Here is a 14334-nt window from a genome sequence, read left to right as displayed (position 1 = left end):
CTCGTCACAATTAGATACAAACATAAAATATTTCTATTTGCCTAGGTCAAGTTGAATTTTCTAATCAGTTTATAAATTCTCATTTTCAACTTAATGGCCTCCCAAAAATTTCAAAAGCTTTATAGTATACAAAGTTGAAAATTATTACCATTTACATATTTTGTTGTTGAAAATACTCATATTATCTGGATTTGAGTGGAGTATAAAATGTTTAACACTCAGGAGGGCGCTCACAATTGTAGCATCTTTCTGAACTTACATATGTAGATTCGCAAGAAAGAGTAATGAGAAACAATTTGTGCATGCTAGTATCTAGGTTGCACTCGTGATAAAGTTCATTATGTGAAACTATCTCGAGTATCTAATATTTTTATCTATGTATGCTTTTATTAGTAGGAGTTGCAGAAGAATGAGAGCTTTGTCGTTGATAAAAAAGTACTTTGGAATTAAATTGTAAAGAGGTCAATGCTTTTATATTTTGAAAATATTTAATTGAGCTGAATATATAAATGTAATCCCTTTTATATAATGATTAGTCTTTGCAAAAGAGCGGAAATAGTGATTACCAATTTTGTTCCTTTCGACTACTTTTTGAAAAACCTTTCTGAACTTTAGAAAATCAAATTGAAGGCGAAATTACTTCTTAAAGGGCGGTTTGCAGGAGGCGACAAATACGATATAGGGAGACCATTATAAAATTTCAAAATTAGATCAAAGCTTTCTTTGGCAACGAAAAACAAAACGGCCGACAATGATGAGTGATGATCATGTGGACATATTTTTAATGAATGAATGAATATTTTTATCTTATTCAAATCATGAGACCTCATAGCTTTCTAGTGCAAGAGTCGTGGGTTCTGTGTCCTAATATAAAACCAAAAATTGTTAAAAGCAAGCAACCAACCGAGATTCTTAGCCAGGACATAGCTGCAGTTATCTTACTATACCGGATAATAGTAAAAGCAAGAGCAACCCACTTAGGCAACGACGACCCTTTTCTCTTTGTCCTGGACCAACGCAAGAACTAAGCCATCTGGTAATGTATGCGTGTCCTCGAACAATTAATGGAGTGTTATGCAAACGGTTAACATATCTACCATATTTGTTGGGAAATTAGCGAATACAATGTAAGTGGATGGAAACTGTTTGATTTCATTACTTCAGTTGGTCTCACAACTGCGAGCGTGGGGTGTGCCAAGAAAAAGTCAAGTAATTGACCTAACAGTCCATAAGACGTTGATTGTCAGACCAGCATTACTTAGAATTTAGTCTAATTATTGTAGTTGAACATGCTGAACTACAATTCCGAGGAAGAAGGATTGTTATAGCTCGATGAGCTTTTCGCTAATAAAGTGCAGAAGATCAATTGGAGACTCTGAAGAACACATTCTTAGAATGCTTTCAAAAGGATTTTAGAGTGCTTTGAAAATAATTTTACCTTTACTTGAGAGAAATGTAGAATGGTTCCCTGGAAATAAAAATTACAAAAATTCAGGAAAACAATCAAACCACTTCTCCATTGTGTTTGCAAAAGCAATAATAGCAATAATACTCGTAATAGAACTCACGACGTGAATATAAGAGTCTCGTAAGCAGTTTGACACGAGCCTCCTTTGAAACATACTGCGAATGTGAAAGTATTACAAAAAAGCTGGAACACTAGGAGAACGGTAGTAACCAATGAAAAAACATGACCTGCTATACTGAAACGGATGCCTTTCATCAAGTATCGTTAAAGGAGGGTATAGAGCAGCTGCAGCAATTTCTAAAACACATTTTCCTAGCATGCCTTGCTATGGGCTACGTACCCACTCTTTGGCAGAAGATTAAGTTTTTTTTATGATGATGCCAAAGCTCAGGGGATGCCCTTTGATACTATAAAGCTATAGCACAGCCTTGGCGAGGAGAAAGGAAGTTAGGGGTTGGAATGGGGAAAGGGTTAAGCGTGAAGGAAGTGGCGATGCACTACTTGCCTAAACATATGTATGTATGACGGGGCAACAGAAGATGGTAGTCTGTTTCACATTCGTATAGTTCGAGATAAGAAGGATTCGTGGTATTTCATGGTGCGGCTAGCACTGACCGCTAGAGTATGGGATGGGAGTGGCTATTTAGTCCGGTATTGCGTTTGGGAGAGACATCCAACTTTTGTAATACGTTTGCTTTCGGATCGTGGTCAATAATTTCGCCTGTAGTGGGGACAAGAGCACTTCCGATGGCGACCGTCCTTTTCGAGGCTGATGTCAGCACCTCTTTTGTTACACACATTCAGAAGACAACCTAAAAATAAGGCTGTGGAAGTTTCTGAAGTGTGCAAACCGTTTACCATGTAGCTGCTTATAGAAAGCACGTTTCTGCACTATATCAGATATTTTCTCTGGTGAGTAGCACTGTACAATTGTGATGCTCCTTAACCTGCACCAGAATCATGCAGCCAAGATCCTTTGAGAATGCTATTTCAAAAGAACGCGCCGTGTGGTAGCCGTCAGTAACAATGTGACATCAGGTTCGCTTCTGGTACCATTTTATTTTCCCGAGTACAAAAGCACACACAAAAAGGAAAAAGTGCTCTTTGGAGCTCTTTGGAACAGTGGCTAGAGAATTCGGGCGAATTAAAGCAAAAACGGTCACGTTATGTTTGCTCTGAACCCGAAAACATGCCCGCCCAATTCGTTAAATGGAATCTATATCCCACAAACTGACAATGTCAGATATCTCGGCTTCTACCTCGATCGACGTGTTACTTGGAGAAGACATATCGAAGCTAAACGAATCCAAGTGAGACCTAAAGTAAAAAGTATCCACTGGTTAATTAATTGAAATTCTAGTTTGTCATTATATAAACAGTTACTTTTGTAAACGTCATTAATTAATCATACCTAGACCTACGAAATTCTATTATGGGGTGCACCTAAAATTTCGAACATCCAACTGCTCCAACAAAACTAGTCGAAGACCCTACGAATAATAGCAAATTCCCCTTGGATCACCAAGAATATTAGCCTACATCGAGATCCAAATACTCCCCCTGTAGATGACGAAATATTTGACCACCCAAATATTCTTGCAGAAATTTATTAAATAATTATTGTTGAAAGTGTCAAAATTAGTTAGTCATTCACCTTAGAATACTGCTAAAGCTAATCAGAAATTCTAGATGCTATGGAAAAATTTGTGCTTTTTTAGTCACTAAGTTCTTAGCAAAAGAAATGCGGACCGTTGGCCGCGTTCGAGAGAAGACCCCTCCGAATAATTTTTGGCCCCCTAAATGAAGATAGACTATTCCGTAGCCTACATAAGGAAGAAATCTATGAGCGATACCATGACCGGCTAGTTGGGGATAAAACCCAACTCAACAGGTTGCGGTGGGGGGGTCACTTAATCCGTATGGATGAGGATGATCCAGCCTGGAAAGTCTGTAAGGGTAATATTTATGGTAGAAAAAGAAGACGACGCAGACCCTTCCTGAGATGGAGCGATGGCGAAGGTCAGGCCGCCAGACCGCTTTTAGGGATATCGAACTGGTGGACCTCGGCGCAAATCTGGGAGGTCTGGAGTTCATTATTAAGGCAGGCCTAGACCGGATACCGGTTGTTGCGCCGTTGATGATGATGAAGATTCAATTACATGTAGTTAATTCTGCAAAAAATGGAAAATACTATAATAAATGAAGTTGAAAATGAAAAAGAATTTCGTTAGCTTACATAGCTGGAATTCTCGATCAAGTTGGAGAAAGTGAGCATTCTGGGTGTGTGCATATTGCAGAAACTAATTATAGTCCGTTTTCGATAGCCAAAGATCGTAGATATGAGGTCAGTCCCTCTCTGCCGCATTGATGACGTGTCGGTAGCAATAAAGTTTTGAAATTTGCAGATTGCTAACCCACAAATTTGTATCAGCTTTGGTCACTTTTTACAACAACTCCCAAGGATCAATAAACAAATTTATAGTGGATCAAAATTGCCTTTTTTGTGTGAAGTTGCTGTAACCCAAAACAGTATAAAATGTCAGTACCTCACTAAACTGTCGTACACAAAAATATATTTAGATATGAAACATATAAAATCTTTGAAATTCCGGGTTCCGGCTTGTTTAAACTTTCTTTTTAATTAAAATAAACTAAAACAGATATTTTCTTCCAAAGTCTGTTATCTAACAAGGCCCCGCCACATTCTTAGTAAACAATAATAAAAAGTTCATGAGAAAATTGTCTGGGAATGTTGAAGCCTTGTCATCTAACATAAACTAGACATTGCATCTTATCCATTTACGATGTGTCTAAGAATTCAAATGTTTATTCAAACAAATAGTTTTTATAAGTATATGGGTTCCTAGTATTATCTTTTGCCAAAATCACGGCCAAACTAATGAGAAGTATGGTATGTTCAGATAAATTCAAGCTTATTTTGTTGAAATATATACGTTAATTTTAGATGTCAATGAACATTTTCAAAGGAAAAGTAATTTTTCATAAATTTATAAACACAGCGTCAGCTGAACAGTTGCTCTACTGATATATCATGAGAATATTTCCGAAATTGGAGAAACAAATCAAATCTCTTCCGAACTCTTCTTCTTCTCCAATTCAGTAGCAGGATCGGCCTGTCTACATCGTATTCGTCATTTTTCTCAGTAAACTGCGTTATGTAATTGCTTCACGCATCCGTACAACTTGGATGAAGTGGTATTCCACCGCAGGAGTTTAATGTAATCGACTTATCAACGAACTTCTCAAATCCAAAATTTACCGTGTCATTCTCCCTGTCGTTCTCTGCGGTTCTGACTGTTGGCCGACTATAAAAGATAATGAACAACGCCTCGCGGCAATGATGACGAAAATATTGCGACCGATCAAGACGAGCCGACCCCGCTTTCTAACGGGACAAAGGCTGATGAGAAAGAAGAAGAAAAGGAAAATGTAATTATCTTTCCAAAATTATCTAGTCTTATTTTTCTCCTCTGTGTTAGTGAAATTTAATAACCGCAGTATGACTTATAACTGTATTTAGAAAATATGCACATACATACATAGAAAAAGAGGTTAACAAAACAAAACAATACAAACTAAATAAATTTTATTTTTCGTTTCAGAGGAGAAACATCTTCATTTACCCACTGAAGATGAATACATGCGGATGTTCTTAAGACCATGCAAATATTATCCGGAAAGTGCAATGGATAGGGTAAAATTCTTCAAAAAATATTTATTTCTTGCTCTAAATTATATGATATTTGCCATATATTACAGATAAAACATTTCTACAACTTGAGCTTGAAATATGGAAAAGTATGTGAAAATATCGTACCATCAACTTTGAGACATGTTTTCGAGCAAGAGATCTTCACATTGTTACCCGTTCGAGACCAGGATGGTCGTCGAATGATTATTTTAGATGTTGGAAGTAAGGAAGAAATTTTTTAGAAATTAATATTTATTTAGTTGAATTAGGCTACAATAAGCAACTTCTCAAAAAATATAATTTCATTTAATTTTCTTTAACTCTTCTTTAGAAAAATGGAAACCATCGAAATGCCCCCTGAACGATTCATTCCGAGCAGTTCAATTAGCAGTATTATCTTCAATGGCCGAACCTACATCTCAAATCAATGGAAACGTTGTCATTTTCGATATGGATGGCTTGCCACTAGCTAATGTAATGCAATTTACGCCATCGTTTGCCAATATGTTGTTGGACTACGTTCAAGATTGTTTATGTATTCGTCTGAAGGCTGTACATATTGTCTTCAACTCGTATATCTTCAATATGCTGTTCGCCATTTTCAAACCTTTCATCAAGGACAAGCTCAGGAAGCGAGTAAGCTATTATTATTACATCCTTTTTCATAAAAGAGAAAACTATAACTATCCTTTGCAGATTTTCTTCCATGGAAAAAATATGGACTCGCTTCATCAGCACATTAACAAAGAGTGCTTGCCAGCGAAATATGGAGGCACTTTAGATTGTGAATTACCCCCAGGATATCTAGTTGCTGACTTATTCGAAGCTTATAAGAAGGACTTTGAAAGTAAAATTTAATACAATCTAGTGTGAGGTGTTATTATTAACTTGTTTTCTGTCTTTTTTCTATTTACAGTGGCAAATAGCTACGGGTACACAAATGAATTGAAATAGAGCCAACATCAGCTGTTCAACTATCTTTTTGTGTGATAAATCCTTTAAATAAATTACGAATGTTAAATAGACTATCAGCTTCTTATAAGTATGCTTTAAGGATTTTTAGGTTTCTCGTTTTTTAAGTAAATTTGTAACTTTAATGAAAAGTTCACTTTGATTACGTACAAGGATGAGGTTTATTCAGCAAAGACTTAATATGATGTAAAAACTTGTTAAGGTTTTGCCTTTATTAGTACCTTAATATAATTATATTTTTGATAAACAACTTCTGAGAAACGTAAAATTTGTTTTCATTATCGTAAATGGGTGTTTTGAAAATCCCATTCGTCCTATCTTCTTGATTTAACTTATTTTTATAATATAACTAGCGAAACGGAGGTTAAAAATGGCAAGAATCCTTTGAAGAACTTCTTAAGGGGAAAAAAAAGAACAAAATTAGGTAAACCACATACACGCCTACCAAAACTAACAAAGTTACCATCAGAAAAAAACCTAACCACTCACACTTGGGAAAGTAAGGAGAGCCCTACGATTATTTAAAAATAACAAAATTCCATTGAAAGAAGACATGCTCCCTGATCTTTTCAATATGGTTCTCATGGAAATAAATAAAGCATCGCAAGAAATTGGGCCACCTGTAAATTTAGATAAAAAAAAACTTCGCTCCAAAGAAAGAGAAATCAATATGCATTAGATCGAGAACCTCTCGTTGGTGTTTAGAATTTCAAAGTTATAAAGTCATCTAAATATCTGGACCCCATCCTAACAACCGGTAATGATCAGCGGTATGAAAAGAAAACTTCGATGATGAAATTTAAAGACGTCTGTAGGGAAACCAAGAATACATTGAAAAATTTATGATGAACATAGTTTGCTATGGCAATAAATCATTAATACTTGCGAAAAAACGTGGCAGACGGTGGATAGCTTCGAAGGAAAGATTCTTAGAAGAATATATCGCCCCGTCAAAATGTAAAACCCACTTAACAAACCTACAACAAAGTAAATATGAATACAAAGTTAATACGCTTAAGATGGACTGGTCACGCAGAAAGATGCCGAGGTCTCTGGACGCAATGGCTGGATACTAGAGATGGATAGGTGATGTATGTAATATTACAAAAGTGATATCACCTTAAAGTGTAATATCATTTGCAATCAACGATCGTGATCAAAACATCACCAAACATTACAACATCAGCTAGCATTACCGCATTACCGTGGCATCACCTGACAACAGCTCATTTCCTTTAAATACAATTGATCCGTAATGTTATGATCGGTAATGTTCGGCTGCTTATTGATGTATATATGTTGCTGGCGCTAGATCACATGTATCATATGCTTGATTCATCATCATCATCAACGGCGCAACAACCGGTATTCGGTCTAGGCCTGCCTTAGCAAGGAACTCCAGACATCCCGGTTTTGCGCCAAAGTCCACCAATTCGATATCCCTAAAAGCTGTCTGGCGTCCTGCCGCCATCAAGCATGGACGAGATGGTCCGTGCAATTCAATGGCTTAAAAATCAAAAGTTGCTAGGAGCCGATAGAATTTCAGCCGAATTAGTTAAATATGGAGACGACCAACTACACCAAGCGTTTCATTAAGTGATGTTCATGGTGTGGGATAGCGAATCAGTGCCTGACGACTGCCAACGAAGCATGCTGCAATTATAGAGGTGTCACGTTGCTTAGTACCATCTATAAGATATTTTCCACTATCTTCCTAGAGCGAATAGCCCTATACGCTCAGAACACCATTGGCCCATACCAAAATGGTTTCACTCCAAGCAAATCAGGAATGGATTAGATTTTCCCTGTGCGGCAAGTGATGGAAAAACTGATGGAATATGGCCATCAGTTGCACCATCTTTTCATCCACTTTAAAGCAGTTTATGACAGCATAGCCAGAGTAAAACTGTTCATGGCCATGAAAGAATTCGATGTCCCGACGATTTGACGAATTGATAAGACTGACTAGGCTGACCTTGTGCGAGGTCAGATAAAAGCAACAGGATCACTCTCGAGACAATTTAAAACAACAACGGTCTAAGACAAGGGGATGTCTTATCATGCGTCCTCTTTAACCTGGCCCTGGAGAAAGTGATTCGCGATGCAAATCTGAACTCTTCAATTTCAGCCAACCACTAGCCTACGCTGACGATATTGACATTATGGGAAGAACAGCTCAAAATGTATTGTCTACCTTCATCCAAATGGAGCAGGCGCGTAGGATCTCGGGCTGGACATAATGAAGGCAAGACGAAGTACATGGTGGAACGTCAGCACCAAAGAACGAACAACATCGAATCGCACTGGTCAAACGAAAACAATAAAGATCGGAGACTACAACTTTGAGAGCGTTGAAAATTTCTCCTATCTTGAGTCAAAAATCACAACCGATAGTCGCATGGCGCATGGTTCTTAGCTGCTACTTCAGCTTCCAAAAAAAACTGGTTCTCTCGAAACCTCTCACCATAGGGTCAAAACTCTTATTGTATAAACTATGATCTTGCCAGTCCTCATGTATTCCTCAGATACCTGTGTTCTTAGCAAGAAAAATTGCCGTAGCTGGCACACACCTCCAAACCATAACACCACTTCTTCCGTGCTTAACCGTTAGAACAAGGTTTTCTTTATTAGGCGCTATTCCTTTCTTCCGCCAAACTAACTTCTTTCCTTTTATTCCAAAAATGCGGAACTTTGGTCTTGCTTTGGTCGGAAAATAGGACCTGCTTATAATTCTTGAGCCCTTTTGAAGGTTTTGTGTAAACATAAAACCTTATTAGAATCGAGTCGATGTCTGTCTGTCTGTTCGTCACATTCGATTTATTCGGAAACGGCTAGACCGATTGTTAGGAAAACGTGTGATCTGTTGTTTCCTTTACATACAGCAAATGCCGCCAACGTGTTAAGTTTAAGGGGGCTCCCCATACATGTGAATAGAATGTGCAAATTTTTTTTCATGAAAAGTGGTCATGTGGGCTATCAAATTAAAGGGCTCAATTAGTACTTTTCGAAACTGGACCTATATAACATATCGAGTGAAACATAGGGGAGTGATGGCTCAAAATATGACCATCAAAAAGTGCAACAGGTCTCGTTTTCAGAATCTATCCAACCGAAAAATCTGCAAAAATTGCAGTGGTGTATCTAAACGAAATCTTAGGCTCTTAAGTACATGCTAGAATTAAAAATTTATGTAAAGGATGACATAAGGCATAATTTGGTCAAGCTTGAAGAAAATCCAACTATCATTAACAAAGTTATAGAAGGTGAAACTTTGCCATTTGCTGTGAATTTCGTGTATTCTACAGCGTGTATGACGTCATCATCCCATATCAATTCGTCAATACCACAACAAAGCCAGCTAATATGAATGGGAGGTCACAGAGAAACATTTTACTGATGAGCGGCATGTTCGTGACTTGGGCAAAATAGAACCAGCGGATTGAAATTGTTTAATAATGTTCTGGATGGAAGAGTGGCTTCTACCAATATTTTTCGAAATTTCACCTAAAGATTTTCCTTTACTGCGTAATTTTCGGATCAACCCTCGCTCATCAGGACCAAGTTCTGTTTTCTCAGGACTCATCACGATTTTCAATCCGGAGCAAACTATCACCGAGGCAAAACAATTTAATTCAAGCGTGGGGTTCCTCGAAATGTATACATATGTACGAATACTTTTTCTGGTAATAAAGTTAAACAGAATGATGAGTACGGATAATCTTCCCGAATACATTCACAAGTCCGGTCCATTGAGTGTGGGTACTGCCTGTTAGATATACTGTGCCCCTTTGCAAGGCTCGCGAGCGTTCAAAACTTTAAACAGAATTCAGCTAAGATGAACACCAAACCATTATACCGGAAGTGCCCAGCTTCCGGTATTTCGACTTGTTCTCTCTTGTTTCAAAAGGCCTCTGGGGTTTACTACCGTTTCACCGAATTCCAATGTTTTTCGTTATTCAGGTTTGTTGGAAACTTCATATGGTTGTGCGGATGATATGACGCGAACACTGCATAAGGGAACCCTTTAAAAAAACAGAATGCATTTTACTTTTTCATCGGACCACCACCTCTACCCCTTGTGCCAACTGATAAGTTGTTTCTTTTTAAACTAGGTTTTGATCGTATATTCCCTAAAACCGATCGGTTCATAGATTGGGTATGTGTGACAGTTTTTGTAATACATAATGGATGATAGATGGGAGCAACGTTTTAACGTGAAACGTGAATCTTCTCAATTCCCAGGAATTTTCGTATGAACATGAAGTCTCTCAAGATCAGACAGTCACAGCAGGCTATTATATGTAAAAATTTTTAACCACCATGTTGGGTGCTTAGCTTTTGCGAAAAGGATCCGGCATAGACCTCATTTTCACTCCATGAAGATTTCTTGTAACATTAGATGCCAAAGTTTCCCACTACTGACGTACTACGTTCACTGGATATCAATGGCCGAGAGCCCGCTCTTCCACTCCTAAAAACCGCCGGTGCTGGATTTCCGAAGCCCTGCACCGTAAAAAAAAACTACCAAATTGTTCAATAAGTTTCCCGGTTATTAGCCTTCATGTGAACATATGTGCAGTTTCATTTCAATCTCTCAATTCATTCTTTGTTTACAAGCCATTTAGTATCGCCGTGTTACCTTATTTTTTTACAATGGGAAAAACCAAGTATCGTGCTGTGATTGTATTTTTATTTTTGGAAGGTTTAAAAGCAAAGGAAATTTATGAACGAATGTTGAAAGTGTATAAGGGCTCTTCGCGTTCAATTTGTACAATAGAAAGATGGGTTACTGAATTTAAACGAGGTCGTATAAGCTTTGAAGACAATCCACGTTAAGGACGTTCAAAACCAACAACAACACTAGAAATCGTAGAAAGAATACAGGATATCGTATTGGAAAATCGTCGAGTGACTGAAAGAGATTTGTGTGAGCTGAACAAAAACACATTCGAATGCGACTTTTTCAACAACATTTAGAACGTTTTCGAAAGGATAAAGTGGATTTTGTGCGTCGATTCACCACTATGGGGGAATCTTGGGTCTAATTACCATGATCCTGAATCACAACAAGGGGGTAAAGAATGATGTGAGCCTAGTTCTTCGGGTCCGAAACGACGTCTAGAAATCGACCAAGAAGGTGTTAAACATCAGTTTGTTTGGGATGCGAAAGGAATTTGGAACTTAAACATAACTATATTCGGTGAAAAAAAAATTTTACACTCCCCTTTCATATGTATGGAGACCCCCTAAATCTCAACTTAGAAGGATATCACTCACCGCATGCCTTGCAGTGGGCAGTGTGACAGACAGACAGGCAGACATTGAACCGATTTTAATAAGGTTCTGTTTTGCAAACAAAACCTTAAGTGTTTTTCATTAAATGATGGGGTCCTAAAAGCTGTGGAAACGTATTTTTCAGCCCTTTCAGGTTTTCACATCAGGGATGGAATTCTTAAATTGGAACAAGTGGATTAATGTTCACGGAGATTATACTCAATCATAAAATGTATTTTAAAACATAAAATTGTGTTTTTCTTATTGAACCGCAAAACTTATTGAACAACCTAGTACCCTCCTCGTACTCCATGTTTGGTTTGATTTCTGGGTGTCCTTTTGATAGCCAATTCTTATCCACGGGTGGGCGTTTACTTTCCACCTACCCGGTCTGCGCATAAGCATGTCAATGCATGCACATCTCCTGATGCATACATGGGCATGCCCATAACGCATCCACCGATTGTTCCCTTATCCGCACGAAGAGACGCGCCTGATGGGAGATTTGGCAGCTTCACACAGGGTAGCTTATATATCAAAAAGGCTGTCATCCTGTTGATCTTCTACAATATATTATTATAGAAATTTGACCCCAGAAGAATTTGTACTTCGCTTCGTCTCATGTACAATCCCTTCTTGAATATAAAAGAATGGGTAGACTGTCTGGCCCCATTCGATTTATTCATGCTGATTCAACAGTGCACCACTAAAAGAAACCATTAGTAACATCGTTGTCCCAAGCATTAGCTTGTGCTGGACAACTCATTCCGAGACACTATTGTAACTTGCTTTGGATGCGAATTTCTGACTCTCTGGGATTCTTCTACGTGCATTAGCGACAAAGTGACATGAAATCCGCTGCACCATCTGGGTGTTGAGAAAAAGTTCAATATTCGCTTTGATATATTAGTATCAAACGATATGGATTGCCCTGTTATGAAAATATGTTCTGAAGGATGTAAGGTTGCCAGTAGTGGAACTGCTAAATGGGGCTGACATGCTAAATGGATTCCATTGATACCAAAGTATGCTGGTCGGTCCTGAAAAACCTAACAGCTATCAGCATTTTTTCCTGAAAATGTATTCTATGTAGTACTTAGGCACTGATCCATTTCATTGGATTTTGATTCTATTCAATGTGAAGAGAGCTTTTTGATACAATAAAAAGATGACTATAACTAGCTATGTGTCCCTATCCTATTCTTCAAACTATCGTGTAATGATAGTAGCTCGGGGCAGTTCGAATATTTCAATTCTCTTAGTTGTGTCAAGTTGAGCTTGTGGTTACTGAATTGAAACTTGTGAAAAGTTATTTATAATAGCTTCAGTCAAATTACATTAGCAAAATAAGGCAGCGATTGCATCAAAATATTGTTCATGATGAATATAAATGTGGATATTTATTTTATTATCATTGTCAACAGCTTTTTATCCACGTCGATTTGAATAGATTTCAATAACAATCAATCAAATGCTGTCTACGAATTACCACGCCTTCAGAGTTAGAATATGCATCAGTGCATGTACTACGCGCGTACACTCAAATCACTGGTTGTGTAAATATTTATTCTCAGTCACAAAATCTCAGGTGATTTCGATGAATGGATACAATTCCGCGGTAAAAACGCAATTTTTGTAAGAATCTCTCCAACAAATCAGAATCTGTTCACAGTATATGCATGAGTAATAGTTTTGGACACTTGGGAATCCATTGCTTTCTTGGGTTCATCAGCGCGGATATACGTCATCACCATCAATGACGTAAATACGCGATACTGTGTGTTATCTAACCCATGCAATATTTTATATTTGCAGAGTAAAATCATAATTGTTTGTTAAATTTTAATCAATTTGGGGTATTTGTTACAAGAGTGTGGTTTTTGTGGTTTCCATAATTTTCGAACGATTATTGATTGGAAGGAAGCTATAAATACCTAAATCCAGAGCCAAATCACAGTATTCGTGAAAATCCAAGGGAACAACCAATTAGCATTGGAGAATTGTGCCGTTGTGAAAATGAATCTGAGTTCAATAGTTTTCGGGTTAGTGTTGGTGGCCTTACTGCAAGTTGTCAAAAGTGAAAGTTTTGACTTTGAAGGAGATGACATGTGGGAGAGCCTGAAAGGAGTAGAGAATGAAGCGGTAAGTAATGTTTCCAACATTACTCTAATTTACTTATTTTACATCCCCAGTGATTAAATAGAACAGAGTAGAAATTAGAATATAGTAGAACCTTAAAAATTCCACCACATACTCCAAACTACATTTTAAAATAGTGCATCACAAATAAAGTAAAAATTTGTATATTTGCAGGATTACGATAATTTTGTTAAGGATCTCGGTACACGCTCTTCGGGCGTAAATGAAAGATCTGCCAGTGATTATGAGAACCGGGCTGGGAAGCATCCAAAATTTAGACCCAGATTCGAAAGACAATTCCGTGAAATATTTCCAGATAGAGATTTCGAAGGAAATTGTCCCCCAGGATACCGTTCTGATAGAACAGGACTCTGCCGCGAAATTTGGTGAATTTGATGGAAATATGTAGGAAATCAAAGAATCTCTAATAAAATTTAAATGGATCTAATAAATCAAAATGTATTGTAAGAGGAATCTGTTTTTAAATCAAAACATTTGGAAGAGCATAACACACTGGTAAATAATATCCAGTGGTTTGCATTCACAAGGTGGCGCAGAAACCCGAATTAATTGAAAGGATCAACAAACTGAAACATTGCTACTGAAAGAAGAGTTTTGCATTAATTTGATATTACTGAATCTAACATCTTTTTAATGTGACTGCAACTACTAGGATTTGAACCCCATAAATAAAAGTAACTCTTTTCACGAAAAAACACAAGTCATCGAGAAGCTATTAAAAATCCGTAAATTGAAACAAAATTATAAT

General features: G+C 37.4%; 2 protein-coding genes across 6 annotated transcripts in view; both read left to right on the top strand.

Moving 5' to 3' along the window:
• The window catches only part of LOC119661637 (alpha-tocopherol transfer protein-like), a 64397-nt gene extending 57977 nt beyond the window's left edge, over nt 1–6420 (top strand). For all 5 annotated transcript variants that reach the window (XM_038071060.1, XM_038071061.1, XM_038071062.1 and 2 more), the window contains 5 exons: nt 5092–5183; nt 5249–5402; nt 5512–5816; nt 5877–6027; nt 6097–6420. In XM_038071060.1, the coding sequence (XP_037926988.1) occupies nt 5092–5183; nt 5249–5402; nt 5512–5816; nt 5877–6027; nt 6097–6134 (740 nt within the window). In that variant the 3' untranslated portion in view covers nt 6135–6420. The remainder of the gene's footprint in view (nt 1–5091; nt 5184–5248; nt 5403–5511; nt 5817–5876; nt 6028–6096) is intronic.
• Nucleotides 6421–12930: 6510 nt separating this feature from the next.
• Nucleotides 12931–14039, top strand: LOC119660388. The gene is made up of 3 exons (XM_038068916.1): nt 12931–13061; nt 13242–13568; nt 13740–14039. Exons 2-3 carry the CDS (start codon nt 13443–13445, stop codon nt 13953–13955), a joined length of 342 nt encoding a protein of 113 aa, XP_037924844.1. The 5' UTR covers nt 12931–13061; nt 13242–13442; the 3' UTR covers nt 13956–14039.
• The last annotated feature ends 295 nt before the right edge of the window (nt 14040–14334 follow it).

This window comes from Hermetia illucens, chromosome 1 (genome assembly GCF_905115235.1).
Source record: "Hermetia illucens chromosome 1, iHerIll2.2.curated.20191125, whole genome shotgun sequence".
Taxonomy (NCBI): Eukaryota; Metazoa; Arthropoda; class Insecta; order Diptera; family Stratiomyidae; genus Hermetia; species Hermetia illucens.
This window is presented reverse-complemented; position numbering and strand designations above follow the sequence as displayed.

Excerpts from the sequence above, each read along its gene's own strand:
- LOC119660388 (XM_038068916.1), top strand. The coding sequence starts at position 13,443 with ATGAATCTGAGTTCAATAGTTTTCGGGTTAGTGTTGGTGGCCTTACTG. Across the intron at positions 13,569-13,739 it reads AAGGAGTAGAGAATGAAGCG|GATTACGATAATTTTGTTAA; the intron begins GTAAGTAATGTT and ends GTATATTTGCAG.